At 42.8% G+C, this 18312-nt stretch overlaps 1 protein-coding gene across 3 annotated transcripts in view; it reads left to right on the forward strand.

Moving 5' to 3' along the window:
* Nucleotides 1–18312, forward strand: part of vwa8 (von Willebrand factor A domain containing 8) — a 481708-nt gene that overhangs the window by 379105 nt on the left and 84291 nt on the right. For all 3 annotated transcript variants that reach the window (XM_072260838.1, XM_072260837.1, XM_072260836.1), the window contains exons 38-39: nt 1246–1354; nt 13981–14137. In XM_072260838.1, coding sequence (XP_072116939.1) covers nt 1246–1354; nt 13981–14137 — 266 coding nt within the window. The remainder of the gene's footprint in view (nt 1–1245; nt 1355–13980; nt 14138–18312) is intronic.

The following is an 18312-nucleotide window of genomic DNA, read 5'->3' on the forward strand; positions in this document are numbered from 1 at the left end:
TTGAAAATTCTGCAAAGTTTTTGGAGGGATTTTGGTGGAGATGGGACTAAATTACTGTACTAGCAACCAGACCTCTATACCACTTATCCTGAGATATGAGTTCAAATTTCATCATGGCAGTTGGAAAATTAAGCTTCTAATGAAATAAATCAGATTTTTTAAAAAAGACACAAATGTGCCAATATGAATCGACTAATTGTAAAAACCCAGCCAGTTCATCAATGTCATTCAGGGAAGGAAATCTATTGTCCTTACCTGGTCTGGACTATATGTGACTCCAGATTCGTTATTACATTTAGCTCACCTGTCTCAGTTCATGAGCAATTAGAGATGAACTCTGATACCCGTTTCACTGTTGACATTTACTTTCCAATGAGCAGATGAAAGAAAGTGGATGGAGAGAATATATCATGACAATATAGTTTTAAAAATGTCAAAGGATACAGCAGGATATAGCTCATATGGGTGGAGAATTAGCAGTTGGAATTTAATCTGGGCAAGTGTGAGGTGTTTCATTTCAAGAGATTAAATGTAAGGGGAAAGTATACAATTAAAGGCAGCACCCTTAATAGCTCTGATGTTCAGAGGGATCTTGAGGTCCAAGTCCATAGCTTCCCCAAAGTGGCATCACAAATAGAGTGGTTAAAAAAGGCATGTGGCATGCTTGAAGGGTTTTAAAAAAAGGTCGACTGTTTATTCCCCGTCATTATTGCTGCCTGGCCTGCTGAGTTCCTCCAGCATTTTGTGGGCAGGCATGCTTTCCTGGGTTGGAATATCGAATATAAGAGTCAAGAAGTCATATTGCTGTGGCATAAAACTTTGTTTAGGCCAAGCAGAATGCTGTGTACAGTGCCTAGATCCAGGATACTAATAATCAGTGGAATTTTGTTAATTGAAAGAAAGATTAGATGAGCACTGGGGATCTGAAACTCTGTACCTGGCTGTTGGTGAAGCCAGTTAAAATTGAATACCTGGTTAACTTGTAATGCTGGCGACAGAACTCCTGGAAGTGGGAATAACCTCAGTAGCTAGTGTTAACATATTAGGACAGACGGACTATTTTTGTGTGGTAATTAGAGTATGGTCTCAAGTGTCAGGAATGGACTGCTTAATTATGAGTGATCCGGACTGACAGATGAAATAATGCAGTCTTGCAATATAAAAGGATTCAACAGTGTAATCTGTCTGGGTAATTGTATGCTTAGGAAGTTGACTCATAGTAGCATTTGTCTTTCCTCCACTCAGATTACCATTCAGAGAGACAGTGGATTGGACGTCACTGCTCCAAAGCATGGAAGAGTTGACGTACACAATGCTCCTCACGTTGGAGGCAACACCTGGGCTGGTGGTACCGGTCAGTATGGATAAAGTATTTATTTTTTTACTAAGCTGTGGGAGAAAAATAATAATGTCCTATCTGCTGGAGTCATAATGCAAGTTAAAATAGAGATGAATAAGAGCATGAAAATTTGATGAAAACGGTATGCAGACTTCTGATGGATGGACTATATATGACCAAGCAAGCTCACCCATTGCAAATGTATTTGTGGATAAAATCAACAGATGGAAAATAATGTTACCAAGAGGTACTGGCTGGCCTATTGATGTATCGATCTCAACACATGCTGTCTGAAGTATAGAGCATTCTGCAATGAGCCTGTTTCTCTACTCAATAAGCAACAATAATTGGTTAGATATAAAGAGCATCTGTATTAAATGACTATTACCTTTAATGGTTCAGTTAAGAACAAGCAAACTGAACTAAATGTCTGTGAGCACACTCAGTAGGTTTCCCTTACAATCCCTGAGCAGTGAACAAATAGAAAAGGAAACAGAGAATCACTCTAGCCAGACATTCCTCTTGATCCCAGTGAAGTCTCCATGCTTTCAGCATGAAGTCATAGACTTCCGTGATGGTTGGCCTCCAGAGTTTTCACTGCTCCTATACCCGAAGACCTCTATTCTTGCCTTCTTTTCTTATCAGATCTCAGCTTCATTGGTTCTATTTTATTTGGCTATCCTGCATCAACTTCCTATTAAATCTGGTACAGGACTATAGGGAGTGTTACCTCATTGCTGTTCCATCAAATGCCTCATTCAAGACTGTTACTATCTACTTTTATCTGAGCTCCTCATAACTTTATAAGGTCTTTTGTCCCAGCCCATTCACTGGAAGAACAAGTGAGTCAATGCCAGTGACTGTTCCCAAATCAAGTCAGACTTTCACCCAAGTCAGACCGGTTCCAGACAGATCAAGTCAAGTCACAGAACATGCTTTCCATAAGCTTGCAGTTTCTGCCCAACAGTGTCTTTGAACAGTCAGCAAATGGATCATTTTATGTGCTAGATATCTGTGACCAGCTTTGTTCCTTGTGGTGGTAGGGTGGGGGAGGCTACGTGGGGGTGAGGTGTTGAGTTCACAGAGGGGTGCTTCTTGCTATTAGTGTAAGTACTGAGTTGTCTTGTCCACAGGGAAATATAGCTGTTACTTTCTGAGCAGTTGAACCAAAGGAGCTTATAAGATTATAAAGAATAGGGAATTGTTGAATGTGTTATGTGTGTAGTCTACATACTGAAATGATCTGTTGGTTATTGCCTATTTAAATTACATGGAGGATTGAGGTGAGCATTTGTTTCATGAATCCATGTACATAGCCAAAACAGTGTAACCAAGGGCTTCTTAATGAGGGCCTTGATTTGGGAACAGTCACTGGCATTGACTCACTTGTTCTTCCAGTGAATGGGCTGGGACAAAAGACCTTATAAAGTTATGAGGAGCTCAGATAAAAGTAGATAGTAACAGTCTTTTTCTCCAGATAAGGGAGTCCAAAACTAGAGGGCATAGCTTTAATGTAAGAATTAAATTGACTTTATTTCTTATATCCTTCACATGCATGAGTAAAAATCTTTACATTATGTCTCCATCTAAATCTGCAATGTGCAATCATAGTAATTTATAATAAATAGAACAGCCAATGTAATATAGAGTACACTCAAATCAGCGTGAGTTAATCAGTCTGATGGCCTGGTGGAAGAAGCTGTTCCAGAGCCTGTTGGTATTTTATGCTGCAGTACCGTTTCCCAGATGGTAGCAGCTGGAATAGTTTCTGGTTGGGCTGACTGGGCTCCCCAATGATCCTACAGGCCCTTTTTACACACCTGACTTTGTAAATGTCCTGAATTATGGGAAGTTCACAACTACAGATACGCTGGGCTGTCTGCACCACTCTCTGCAGAGTCCTGCGATTGAGGGAAGTACAGTTCCCATACCAGGCAGTGTTGCAGCCAGCCAGATGCTCTCAATTGTGCCCCTCTAGAAAGTTCTTAGGATTTGGGGGCCCATACCAAACTTCCTCAACCGTCTGAGGTAAAAGAGGCGCTGGTGTGCCTTTTTCACCACACAGCTGGTGTGTACAGACTATGTGAGGTCCTTGGTGATGTGGATGCCGAGGAATTTGAAGCTGTTCACCCTCTCAACCCCAGATCCATTGATGTCAATAGGGGTTAGCACATCTACATTCCTCCTGTAATCCACAACCAGCTCCTTTGTTTTTGCAACATTGAGGGAGTGGCTGTTTTCTTGACACCACTTCTTCCCTGTAGGCCACCTTGTTATTGTTTGAGATAAGGCCAATTAATGTAGTGTCATTGGCAAATTTAATTAGCAGATTAGAGCTGTGGGTGGTGATACAGTCATGGGTATACAGGGAGTAAAGGAGGGGACTCAGTACACAGCCCTGAGGGGCTCCTGTATTAAGAGTCAAAGGGTTGGAGGTGAGGGAGCCCACTCTTACAACCTGCTGGCGATCTGACAGGAAGTTCGGGATCCAGTTGCACAAGGCAGGGGAACGATTTAAAGGGGAACTGAGGAGAAGTTTCCCTAACAAATGGTTGGTGGGTATATGGATCAAGCTGCCAAAGGCAGGTACTGTATCAATGTTTAAAATAAATTTGGACAGTTACATAGACAGGAGTGTTTTGAAGTATATGAGCCAAATATAGACAAATGGGATTAGCTCAGTAGGCACCTTCGTTGGCCTGTTTTTGTGCAGTATAACTATGACTATATGAATTTGGAGGATATATTGGTGATATTTGTCTACTGGTTCAAGAGGCCTGCTGAGACAGTCCAGGTATAAAAAGCTCATATGAAGGCAAGGGTCACTTTCCCTGGTTGACCCTGTATTTTGTGCCATTTTTTTTTTCCCTCAGTCAACCAAGGGTTCTGCTGAGGTGGGACGGTGGTGAATTAATGTCTGCCTTCACCATCTGTGGCTCCCAAGATGTGCTCCAGAGTCTTGCCCTGAACTTTTACTGTTAGAGGGCATTGTGGCGTCGTAAGGTTGTCAGCAAACCTTTCTCTTTCTCCTGTTGGGAGTAAGGTCCAGTGTCTTGAATGCTTCAGTGAAAGGGTCAACAATAACTTGGGGTCATCCTCTCAATATGCACAAACATTTTCTGCATGTTGTATCTCAATTGGACTATCAGCTAATCTGGACTTAAAAGCAGCAACAAGTTGGTATTGTTGAATACCCGTTGTTACCCTGTGTGGTATTAAATCGTGTTGAGAAGTAACCTCCACAAATCAGGGTACTCTCAAGGATACTCCTGCCGTTCCTACCAATAGTAATTCAGAAGCTACTTGAAACTGAGTAGCAATCCAGTATTTTGGGTTTGCTTGTCTGTTAATAAGACACTAGCATTACCAAAAGCTACCCCAAGGCAGAAGCATGGCGGGGAGGAGATGCACTCTACCAAAGGAGGTGTAAGGTGCTCCTTCCCTCCGTTAGCCTGCAGGTCACCCTTGAACAAGGTGTAGCACCTGCTTAGCCCCCTGATCAGGGTCACATAAAGCCATGCGAGCAGGTGGTAGATGGTCGTATGAGCAGCGGGTGCATATCACATCCTGGTTCTGCAATAATTGACGCCAGACAGACAATCTCTGAGGAGGATTGATAATATCTGGGGTCGCTATCTTGTAAACACATTGCCCAGAAGAAGGCAAAGGCAATTTCGTAGAAAAAATTGCCAAGAACAATCATGGTAATGGATTGAGTAAAGAATGAGAACAACAGCATGAAGGGGACCTTCCACATTGGCACAGTTTAAAGACAGATAGAAGACCATGATTGCCCATGTCTAATGACACAGCACATAATGATGATGATGATGATGATGATGAGCCAAGAAGTGGATACTGGGACTGTGTTTCCATGCCTCTCATGCCTTTCTTTAAGTGTGTTGTGCAGTTTCCTGGAGCTGAGGAACATCTTGAGTTCAGTTTCCAAATTCAGCAAGATAGGAGGTTAGAATACTGGCATCACCAAAGTCCTGAGGGTGCCGAATTTTTGGAGTCTTACTGTCGCTGGTGGAAAGGTTCTGCAATGCTTGGAAACAAGTTATTTGCTACGGGACACCGAGCCTCTGACCTGCATTGTAGCCAAGGACTATGTATTATTGGTCCAACTAAGTATCCTGTCATTGGTGACCAGCCCCACGACAATCACTGATAGGGGGATTGGCAGAAATTTTATTTGACAATTAACCAAAGTCTGAAAGTTATCCATGTACTGATTCACCGAAGTCATACGTTTAAGCAGTGCTTCATTGCCTGGCAATTACTTGCGTTGGAAAACATTTGTACAGCTTTGGAGAAAGGGCACAGAATAACTGTAATTGGACTGATCTTTAAAGAGCTGGCAGACATAGTGGGCCTAATTGCCTCCTCATGCCTTTCTTTAAGTGTGTTGTTCAGCTTCCTAGACCTGAGGAAAATCGGTGAGCTCAGTTTCCAAATTCAGCAAGATGGAAGGCTAGAATGCGGACGGAGACTGTCCAACTTGTAGGTCCCACTCTATCCACACTTTTCACTGCCTTGATAAAGTAGCTAACATAAAAGACCCCCCATGGTCCAGACATTCTCTATTTTCGCCTCTTCAATCACCAGAAGAAAAGGGCCCAGAGCATACAGTTATGTTCAAGGACAGGTTCTATCCAAAGACTATTGAATGGTCCCCTAATGTGATAAGATGGACTCATGACCTCACAATCTAGTCACCATGGCCCTTGTACTTATTACCTGCTTGCACTGCACTTTCTTTCTAATGCTTTATCATGCATTCTATTATTGCTTTTTCCTTGTACTGCCTCAATGCTCTGATGTGATTAATTGATTTGTATGGATGGCATTTAAAACAAATTTTTTAATGCACCTTAGTACATGTGACAATAATAAACCAATTTTTCAATTTACCAATTTAGAATGGGCTCTCTGTGAGATGCTGCTTTGTTGACGTCTGCTTGTTCATTTCACTTCCTGATGTGATAAAAGAGGTCCGTTAATCACAATTTACGAGGTGACAAGAAGATAATCAAGCAATAACCACACAGAATGTGTCCAGGGAAATCAAAAAGTAATGTCCAACTTCCCAACTGTAGTTGGTTCTCTGAACCGGTGCGGTAGTGTTTTAATGAGACGCCGTGATACACTGCAATCTTGTGCCAAAGAAAACAGTCCTTTTGGAGTAAACACAAGAGCACCATCAGCGCTCAGACCTGGACACAACACTCCCACTGTTGCTGCTGTTTATTACTGTCACACATTTCTCCCTGCTGAGCTGCCTTTTGGTAATGCTAGGTCGTACATACCGTACCTTAGCATTTTGACAAAAAATTTAATAGAAGAGAATTACTGTGTAAAAGTCTTAGACACATATATATAGCCAGGGTGCCTAAGTCTTTTGCACAATACCGTAGTAATTTAGGTATTGCAGTGTACTGCTGCCAATAAAAAAACACCTTTCTTGACATACGTGAGTGATAGTAAAACTGATTCAGATATGGGTCTTGATTGTGGACTGAGAGTGAGAAGGGGCAGGGAGAGGGGAATCATGGTTGGGAAAAGGGGAAGGGAGAGGGGAGGGAGTGGGAAGTACCTGACAGGCATTCTGTAATTACCAATAGACCAGTTCTTCGGAATCAAATGGCTTTGCCTGGTGTCTCAGGGACTGGGTGTCTGCACCCATGCCGTCCCCTGACACAGGCACTCTGCTGCCACCACTTCCACACCCCTCCTGTGGCACTCCACCCTCACTATTCCCATCATCCTTGGCTCCTGCCAGATTTACAAACTCGCTTTCTACTCCACGTTGACAAATACGGTACTGTGCAAAAGTCTTAGGCACCCTACCTAGCTATATAGGTGCCTTAGACTTTTGCATAATACTGTATTAGTAAAGTGTCTTGGTCCAAAGCATCAATTGTTTATTCTTCTCCATAGATGTTGCCTGACCTGCTGAGTTCCTCTGGCATTATGTGTGTGTTGCTCTGGATTTCCAGCATCTGCAGCATCTCTTGTGTTTAATCACAAGTCAGAAACTTTCAATCTACCTCTGCCTGCAGCAGCTTATATAATTGCATCTGCAGAAACTTACTAAAATGATTCCTGAACTATAATTCTGAAGCTAAACTGCTTCAGATAGGCAAGTACATGAAGAGTTGCTCCCACACCACCTAATAGTTATCTGGTCCCAGAGCACTACATTCTTTACACAAATTCAACAAGACTAAATAGATCGGCAACACTTCATAAACGCATAAATTAGGTCAATTTATCAAGTTGGAATGAAGTATCGGAGAACAGGCTAATAAGGAGCACGGGAACATGATCCCAGTGGGTCCAGGATGAATTCACAAAGAGTATGGGGAACAGAATCCTGAGAGTTAATGAAGAGATCTGTGAGCAAGGCCTCAATGAGCTTAAAGGGAGTATGAGACACAGATCCAAACAGTAAAGGGAGCACGGGAAGCAGGGATATGGAAGATTTAATGGGAGAGCAGAAAACAAGGATCCAGAGGGTTTAAGGGGAGAGCAGAAAATGAGGCCCCAGTGAGCCTGATGCTGATTTCTGAACAATCAAATAGCGGATTGTCAGAGATTTACTGTACAAGCCTTGAGTCAGAAGTATGACAGTCTGTTCAATGCACCCCTCATGTGTTGAACAGTGGAACCAGCACAGTACCTTCATCTAACATAAGGTCAGAAAATAATAGAAGCATAGAGTAAAACAGTACAGGAACAAACACCTTGATTACCCTGAAGCTAAGGCATGTACAATGTCAATGCTTAAAAGATATATGGACGGATACATGGATAGGAAAAGTTGAAAGGGATATGGGCAAATAGGGCTAATGTAGATGGGCTTCTTGGTCAGTATGAATATGTTGGACCAAGGGATCTGTTTCTGTTCTGTAATACTCTATTGCTCTATTAACCAGAGTTCAAGATTTTTAAAAGGTTATCTTCTCATAATGAATACCAATGATCCACTGGACCCGAAACAGGGGTGTGTGAGTCATGGCAGTCAAAGCTGAATCTGGGTATGGCACCTGATGATGATCTCCTCACAGAGAATAGTGTATCTTTGGAAATGTGTACCCTGGACTGTCGTAGAAAACAGATCACTTGGAATATTTAAAGATAAGGTGGATGGAAAATCAAGGATTTGAAGGTCATGGTGGACTGGCACAGAAGAGGTATTGTGGCCTGGGACCGCTCATTTTGAATGGTGCGGCAAGCTTGAGGGGCCAAGTGGCCAACTCCTGCTCCTAGTGCCTTGTGTACAGACTCAAAGGTTGGCCATGGTAGAAAGGATATTTGAAGAGAGCCTGACAGAGAGAAAGGAATGAGAGACTGTTTTTGAGACAGTGCTTGAAATCTTGGGGCTATTTCCAGTGATATAAAGAATAGTGAAAAGTATCCTGAGGCATTACAGATTTGTTTCTGTAATTGTAATGTACTTTCTTGGTGGCAGTGGTCACTGCACTGAGCAGGCTGAGTATCTTGGTTATGGGAGTCGTTTTGTTTCACCCTATACCTTCTGCAACTTGTCACATCAACAAGAGTTGCATGGTTTCACAAAATTCAAGAACAGGAGAAGCCTATATGCTGGTTCTTAGCAGAAAACTGTCACTGAGTTTTAATTGAGGCCTATTAGTTTGGATGTCTGTTTGAGAGGTGTGTGTGTGTGTGTGAAAAGAAAGAGAAGCTGAATATGTGTATGTGAGACTGTCAGTGTGTAAGAGAGAAAAAGACTAAATATCTGTGTGAGAGATATTTTGAATGTCTCTGTGTGTGAGAGAGACTGTCTATGTATGTGAGATACACTGTATGTGTGTGAGAGATTGAATGTGCCTCTGTTTCAGAGAGACTGAATGTGCCTGTGTGTCTGAGAAAGAATCTGAATGCGTGTGTATGTTAGCTTTTGAAAAGATATTTTAAAAACCAAACTCGATTTTAAATGTAAATTGTGCATGCAAACTCTTATTTTTAATCTTTTGGCTGCATTTTAATTGGGTGAGAAAGTGAGCTGATTGAACCGATAAAAGACACCAGGAACAATAACACTCCTCCAAGAGGACCACAACCTTGTCGGGGTTTAGAGACTTGTGTGCCTCAGTGCCCCAGAGAGCTATGCTTCTGGAGTCAAGGCTTTATGGTTTGGCTCTTGGTAGGGTCACCATGCCAAACAGGTCAAAGGGTAAGAGTGGTCCCACCGATTGATCCTCCAGGTTCAGGGGTTCAGCTCAGGGCTAACAATCCTGACTGGTCAAGCAAAACTGTTACGGAAACAGCAATGAAGAATCCTTCTATACAGTGGTGCCAGAAAGTTTGTGAACCCTATAGAATGTTCTCTGTTTCTGTATAAATATGACTTAAAATGTGATATAAGTCCTAAAACTAGATAAAGAGAACCCAGTTAAATAAATAACACAAAAACATTATACTTGTTCATTTATTTATTGACAAAAATTATCCAATATTGCATATTTGTTGGAAAAGGTATGTGAACCTTTGCTTTCAGTAATTGGTGTGACCCTGTTGTACAGCAATCACTTCCACCAAGCGTTTCCAGTAACTGTTGATCAGTCCTGCATGTCAGCTTGGAGGAATTTTAGGCTATTGCTCCTTACAAAACTGCTTCAACTCTGGGATGTTGGGTGGACTTCCTTGCATGAACTGCTTGCTTCAGGATCTTCCACAACTTTTCTGTAGTATTAAGGTCAGGACTTTGACCAGCCATTCCAAAACACAAATTTTCTTCTTTTTAAACCATTCTGTTGCTGATTTACTCTTGTTTTTCAGATCATTGTCTTGTTGCATTACCCAACTTCTATTAAGCTTCAGATGTCACACGGCTGCCCTGACATTCGCCTGTAAAATGTCTTGATACAATTTTGAATTCATTGTTCCCTCAATGATTGCAAGCTGTCCAGGCCCTGAGGCAGCAAAGCAGCTCCAACCCAAGATGCTCCTTTCACCGTGCTTCACAGCTGCGATGAAGTTTTGTCTCATCTGTCCACAGAACCTTGTCCCAGAAGTATTGTAGAACACCCAGGTGGTCTTTTGCAAACTTGAGACATGCAGCAATTTTTTTTGGAGAGCAGTGGTTTCCTCCGTGGTGTCCTTCCATGAACAGTGTTCTTGTTCAGTTTTTTTCTTATAGTGGACACATGAACAGAGACTTTAGCAAGTTCAAGAGATTTCTGAAGGTCTTTTGCTGTTACCCTTGGGTTCTTTAACACCTCCTTTAGCAATGCACATTGTGCTCTTGGTGTGATCTTTGCAGGACGCCCACTCCTAGGAAGAGTAGCAACAATGCTGAATTTCCTCCATTTAACCATAACCATATAACCATATAAGAATTACAGCATGAAAACAGGCCATCTCGGCCCTTCTAGTCCGTGCCGAACGCTTACTCACACCTAGTCCCACTGACCTGCACACAGCCCATAACCCTCCATTCCTTTCCTGTCCATATAGCTATCAGACTTACAGGCAGCCCATGGTTCATTATCAATTGAGCATTAATATCAAAATGAATTCTACAGTACAGACTAATTACTATTTTACAAAGCTCAGCATGATATGAATAGAATAGATATTACTATATGAATAACTATAGTAACAAACTGGCACTCAACATCAGTAAGACAAAAGAGCTGATTGTGGACTTTAGGAAGGCTAAGACGAAGGAACAAATACCAATCCTCATACAAGGATCCCAAGTGGAGAGAGTGAGCAGTTTCAAGTTTCTGGGTGTCAAGATCTCTGAGGATCTAACATGGTTCCAATATATCGATGTAGTTATATAGAAAGCAAGACAGTGGATATACTTTATTAGGAGTTTGAAGAGATTTGGCATGTCAACAAATACGCTCAAGAACTTCTATAGCTGTACCATGGAGAGCATTCTGACAGGCTGCATCATTGCCTGGTATGGAAGGGCCACCACACAGGACTGAAAGAAGCTGCAGAAGGCCGCAAATCAAGTCAGCTCCATCCTGACCACCAGCCCACAAAGCACCCAGGACACCCCCAGGGAGTGGTGTCCCAGAAAGGCAGCGTCCATTATTAAGGACCTCCAGCACCCAGGGCATGCCCCTTTCCCACTGCCACCATCATGTAGGAGATACAGAAGCCTGAAGGCACACACTCTCAGTGATTCAGGAACAACTTCTTCCCCTCTGCCATCCGATTCCTCAATGGACGTTGAATCCTTGGACACTACCTCACTTTTTTTTAATATACAATATTTCTGTTTTAGCACAATTTTAAAATCTATTCAATATATGTATACTTTAATTTATTTACTTGTTTATTTATTATTATAATTATTATATTTGTAGACAATTTCTCTTACTGTGGACTGATGAACACTCAGGTCTTTCAAAATGATTTGTCGCCTTTTCCAGCTTCATGCATCTCTACAATTCTTCTTCTAAGGTCCTCTGAAATTTCTTTGATCAAGGCATGGTGCACATAAACTGATCTTTCTTGAGAAGAGCAGACTCTGTCAGTAACCTGATTTTGTGTATCTTTTTTATAGCGCAGGGCATTACTACAACCCATACCTCCAATCTCATCTCATTGATTGGAACATCTGACTCCAAATGGCACTTGTAGAACGCATTACCCCAGAGATTCACATACTTTTTCCAACAAATACATGTAATATAGGACCATTTTTCTCAATAAGTAAATGAACAAGCATAATGGTTTATGTTATTTATTTCATTGAGTCCTCGTTATCTAGTTCTAGGACTCAGGTGAGGTCTGATCGCATTTTAGGTCATATTATGCATTTTATTTAGAAATAGAGAAAATTCTACAGTGTTTACAAACTTTCTAGCACCACTGTATCTGTGTGCAAAGGTATTTCTCATTCTCCACTTGGGATCTGTATGACTGTCAGTAATGAAAGGAATTTACCGACACAGTGAAGGAAGCCGTGAACGCCACTGGAGATGGAGATCTTCATTGCTGCTCTAAATGTCAGTAGTGTAACAGGCAAAAGAAGACCGATCAGTAACACTGGTCTGACACACAGTCCAGAAGCCCTGTTTAGGATAAAGGCTTTGGCAAGACTTTGAGGGTGATATAGACATCTAACTTTGCTGGACCCATTCCACCCATATACTTCTAGTATTGTACAGCATTATCTGGCTGTGAATGATAGAATGCAAGTAGTAAGATAGAGTGCACTTTCACTGGCTATTTATTCTCCAATACTTCATTCCAGCTTGATAAATTAACTTCATATATGTGCTTACAAACTGTTGCCAATTCATTTAGTCTTGATGAATTTGTATAAAGAATGTAGTGCTTTGGGACCTGATAACTATTTGGTAATGTGGGAGGAAATCTTAATGTATTTGTCCATCTGAAGCAGTTTAACTTTAAACTTAGTTCAGGGAGTCATTACACGAAATGCTTCTGCATGCACAATTATATGAGCTGCTGCGGGCAGAGACAGAGTTTAAAAATTCTGATCTGTGATTAAACACAGAGGTTCTGCAGATTCTAGAAAGACAGAACAACACACAAAATGCTGAAGGAACTCAGCAAGTCAGGCAGCATTTTTGGAGAGAAACAAACTGGCGACATTACGGGCCATGACCTTTTACTAATGCATAATTATCTTGTTATTGAATTTTTACCAAAATGCCAAGTTACAATATGTGTAGCATTCCTTTACGCAAGTTACTGCGTTCCCAAAAGGCAACCCAACACAGAGAAATCTGTGACAGTAGGGAATGTTGTCTCCAGGTTTGAGTGATGATGGTGCTCTTGTGTTTACTCCAGAACTACTGTTTTCTTTGGCACACGATTATGGTGTATCACAGTGTCTTGTTAAAACTCTGAGGCACCAGTTAAGAGAACCAACTACAGTTGGGAAGTTGAACGTTACTTTTTGATTTCCCTGGACATATTTTGTGTGGTTATTGCTTGATTATTCTCTTATTACCTTGTAAATCGTGATTAAAGGACCCCCTTTATCATATCAGGAATTGAAATGAACAAGCAGACGTCAACAAAGCAGCATCTTGCAGAGTGAACAACAGGAATTCTGCAGATGCTGGAAATTCAAGCCACACACATCAAAGTTGCTGGTGAACGCAGCAGGCCAGGCAGCATCTGTAGGAAGAGGTGCAGTCGACGTTTCAGGCCGAGACCCTTCGTCAGGCCCGTTGTAAATTGGTAATTTGATAATGGAGGTCCTCCATTGGTCAAGGTTGACCATGGATGTTGCACCTTTGCTATCTATGTGATACGCCAGGGCTGTTGCCCTTGCTGAAAAGCTTTGTTTTGCATGCTCTCCACACAGATCATTTAATCACTTCAGTGCCTCAAAGTAGTACAAAGTAAGAGAAATGAAGAGTTTATTGATGGTCCAGAGGGTTAAGGGTTAGAGAAGGTAAGAAAAATGGAGTTGAAACAAAAATTAGCCATGATTGAATGGAAGAGCAGACTTGATGGGCTGAATGGCCTCATTTTGCTTCTACGTTTTATGATCTACACCCAACCAGTAAAGCAGAGACCGAGCTTACCTGGCTTGTCCCCTCAGTCCCATCTTACACAGGCTAAGTCTGAGGTGTCCATGCTTGAACTTCCATAATCAATGCCTGTTTTCCTTCCAGGTGGTAGAGACACTGCTGGCTTAGGTGGGAAAGGTGGTCCCTATCGTTTGGATGCAGGACACAAAGTGTACCAGGTGTCCCAAGCCGAAAAGGATGCTGTGCCAGCGGAAGTCAAACGAGCAGCCAGAGAGATGGCTGAGAAAGCCTTCAAGGAGAGGTGTGTGTGACCTGGATTTCTTGCTGAAAATATGCACTTTGCATTTATTTCATTCCCTTATCCCTTGAGTATGCAGATCACCAAAATAGTGGCCAGTGGAATGAGTTCCACTACCTTCCAGCACTTGTAGCTTCATGAAACCGAAGTCAGTGGGTCAGGCAGGACCTGTGGAAGGAAGTGGACAGTTAATTTTCAGGTTGAGAACCTTCATCTGGACTAAGAGATATAGGGAACATTGCAAGTATAAACAGTTGAGAGGAAGGGGTGGTGCAGGAGCTGCCAAGCGATAGAGAGATCTAGATGAGGACAATAATAGGCAGATGGGGAAGGAGAGAGTGGAATAGGTCTTTTGGCCCATGATATTGTACCAAACCAATTAAACTAATGACACCTAATTAAACTAATCCTTTCTGCCTGCACATGATCCATATTCTTCTATTCTGTGCACATTCATGTGTCTATCTAAGAGCCAACTCAATGCCTCTATCATATCTACCTCCACCAGTGCATGCAGTCCAGGCATCCAGCACTCTGTGTAAAAAAAACTGGTAAGCAGACGTGGAAGTCATTGCTTGCGGTGAGAAGCCGCCAAGCAATAAGCGGTGAGCAATAAAAAAGTAAGGTATTAACGGAGCAGCGTTGGATTGGGGAATTGGGACTTTCGCTCAAGAGCTTCGGTGAGGAGTGCTGAAGTGTAGGGTGAGGTTTCTGTCTCGTCCCCGTTTCTTTCTGTATTAGTGCCTAGCTAGAGTAGTGACAATGGATCCCAGGTTAGTGGTGTGCTCCTCTTGCAAGATGTGGAAGATCTGGGAGACCTCCAGTCTCCCTGACTGCTACATCTGTGAGAAGTACATCAAGTGCAGCTTCTTATAGATTATGTATGGAACAATCTGTAGCGTTCAAGCAGACTTCAATTATACTGGTGCCCAGGTAGAGCATGGTGACCTGCCTCAATGACTATCACCCAGTTACACTTATCCACAGTAATGAAGTGTTTTGAGAGGTTGGTGATGAAACATACCAGCTCCTGCCTAAGAGACATCTTGGACCTGCTCCACTTTGGCTACTGGAGCAACAAGTCCACAGCAGATGCCATCTCATTGGCTCTTCATTAAATCTTGGAACATCTGGACAGCAAAGGTGCATACATCAGGATGCTCCTTATTGATTACTGCTCAGTGTTCAATACCTTTGTCCTATCAAAACTAATCAATAAGTTCCAAGACCTTGGCCTCAATACCTCCTTATGCAATTGGATCCTGGGTTTCCTTACTTGTAAACCCCAGTCAGTTCAGATTGGCAACATCTCCTTCACGATCTCTATCAGCACAGATACACCACAGAGCTGTGTGCCTAGTCCCCTGCTCTACTCGCTTTACACCTATGACTTTGTAATTAAGCATAGCTCCAATGCCATATTCAAGTTTGCTGACGACACCACTGTTGTGTATCAAAGATGGTGATGAATCAGCATTCAGGAGGGAGATTGAAAACTTGGCTGAGTTGTGTCACAACAACCTCTCACTCTATGTCAACAACACTAAGGAACTGTTTCTAGACTTCAGGAGAACGAAACCAGAGATCCACGAGCCTGTCCTCATCGGAAGATCAGAGGTGGAGAGCGTCAGCAACTTTAAATACCTGGGTGTTACTATTTCAGAAGACCTGTCCTGGACCCAGCACATAAGTACAGTTGTGAAGAAATCACGGCAGTGCCTGTACTTCCTCAGGGGTCTGTGGAAATTTGGCATGACATCTAAAACTTTGGCAGACTGGTGTAGTGGAGAGTGTATTGACTGGCTACGTCATGGCCTGGCATTGAAACACTAATGCCCTTGAATGGAAAATCCTACAAAGGTAGTGGATTCAGCCCAGTACATCACAGGTAAAGCCGTCCTAGCCATTGAGCACACCTACATGAAACATGGTCACAGGAAAGCGGCATCCATTATTAGAGATTCCCACCACCCAGATCATACTCTCTTCTTGCTGCTACCATTACGTAGAAGGTACCAGAGCCTCAGCACTCACACCACCAGGTTCAAGAACAGTTTCTATCCCTCAACCATCAGGCTCTTGGAAAAAAAAAAGGGATAATTACAGTCACTTGCCCCATTATTGAAATGTTCCCACACCAATGATTTCACTTTAAAGCCTCTTTATCTCATTATTTCATGTTTTCATTATTTATTGCTATTTACTTATATTTGCATTTGCACAGTTTGTTGTCTTCTGCACTCTGGTTGATCTTTCATTGGTCCAGTTCTAGTTGCTATTCTAAAGATTTGTTGAGTACGTCCACAGAAAAATGAATCTCGAGGTTTATATGGTGACCTATATGTACCTTGATAGTTAAATTTACTTTGAACTTTGAACTGGATATGGAGCTAGATAACCTACGATAATTTGGGAGAATGAGGAGTTCACAGACAGGAGCTACAGGGAAACAGCCGTAACTAAGTTGGATGCGGCAACTAGAAGGGAGAGGGATAGAGAATGATAGATAGTACAGCGTCCCCTGTGGCTCATCTCCTTCACAACATATATGCTGCTTTGGATGCTGGACCTACCAGAGAAAAGCCGCAGCAACTAGTCTCTGGCACTCTGTAGCTCAGAAGGAAAAGGGTAAGAAGAGCAGTGGTGATAAGGTATTCAATAGTTAGGGGAACAGACAGCAGATTCTGTGGACATGAAAGAGACACCCAGATAGTATGTTGCCTCCCAAGTGCTAGAGTCAAGGACATGTCAGATTGGGTACACAGAATTCTTAAGTGGAAGGATGAGCAGCTAGAACTCATAATACATTGTGGTACCAACAATATAGGCAGGAAAAGCGAGCCTGGATGGAACTATGGTGTTGAATACTGAACTGTAGTCCAAGAACAGCATTCTCACATAAGCATCCTTCTTCTCCAGATGTGTAAGAATGGTACGTAGAGCAGTGGCTATTGCGTCATCTGTCGATCGGTTGTGTCGGTAGGCGAATTGTAGGGGGTCCAGTGTGGGTGGTAGCATGCTGCAGATGTTGTCCTTGACCAGCCCTTCAAAGCATTTGCTTATTAATGAGGTGAGTGCGACAGGACGCCAGTTGTTCAGGCGTGTTACCTTGGTCTTTTTGGTACAGGGACAATGGTGGATAATTTGAAGCAGGAAGGGGAGAGATTAAAAATGTCAGTAAACGCACCTGCCAGTTGTGCTGCACACATCCTGAGTACTCGCCCAGAGATACCATCCGATCCTGCAGCCTGTGACTGTCCACTCGTTGGAAACATCTGTGTATCTCAGCCTCAGAGATGACCAGGTTGTAGGTTGTAGAGGTGGCTTTCCTCGGAGGCTCAGAGTTAGCAACATCGAACTGAGCATAAAAGTGATTGAACTCATCTGGAAGAGAGGCTGCGACGTTGGCGGCACCACAATGTTTGGCTTTGAAGTCTGCGATGGTATGTAGCCCTTGCTATAAGTCACGTGTGCTTTTCTTAGTGAATCTTGATTCAATCTTGTCCCTGTATTGTTTCGCAGCCTTGATAGCTTTGCGCAGATCATAGCTGCTTTGCTTGAACTCTAGTTGATCGCCAGCGATGTAAGCTCGATGTCGCGCGGTAAGTGCTGCTCACACGGAACTATTGATCCGGGGTTTCTGGTTGGGGAAGGTTCTGACCAACTTCTGGGGGACAACATCGTCGATGCACTTCCGGATGAAGCATGTGACTCCATCCGTGAACTTGGAGACATCCTCATCATGGAAGACATTCCAGTCGACGTCATTGAAGCAGACCTGCAGCATGGAGGCCGATTGGTTGGACCAACAGAGGCAAAAGCAAGATTGAAGAGTGATCTGATTTTCCAAAAGCCGGGCGAAGGAGAGCTTTGTAAGCATTGCAGAAGGGAGTGTAACAATGGACAAGTATCTTATCTCCACGAGTGCTCACCTGGATGCGCTGACAAAACTTCGGAGAGACTTTTGTCAGCGACATTCGATTAAAGTCAGTGGTGACGATGAAGGCAGCCTCCGGGTGTGCAATCTCCAGCGTGTTGATGGTCTTGTACAGTTCCTGAGAGCCAGGTCAGTATCAGCCTGCGGCAGAATGTACACCGTTGTGATGATAACAGCTGTGAACTCTCTCAGCAGCCAGTAGGGTCTGCACAGCAGCACCAGGTATTCCAGGTCTAGGAAA

This window comes from Mobula birostris, chromosome 6 (genome assembly GCF_030028105.1).
Source record: "Mobula birostris isolate sMobBir1 chromosome 6, sMobBir1.hap1, whole genome shotgun sequence".
NCBI lineage: Eukaryota > Metazoa > Chordata > Chondrichthyes > Myliobatiformes > Myliobatidae > Mobula > Mobula birostris.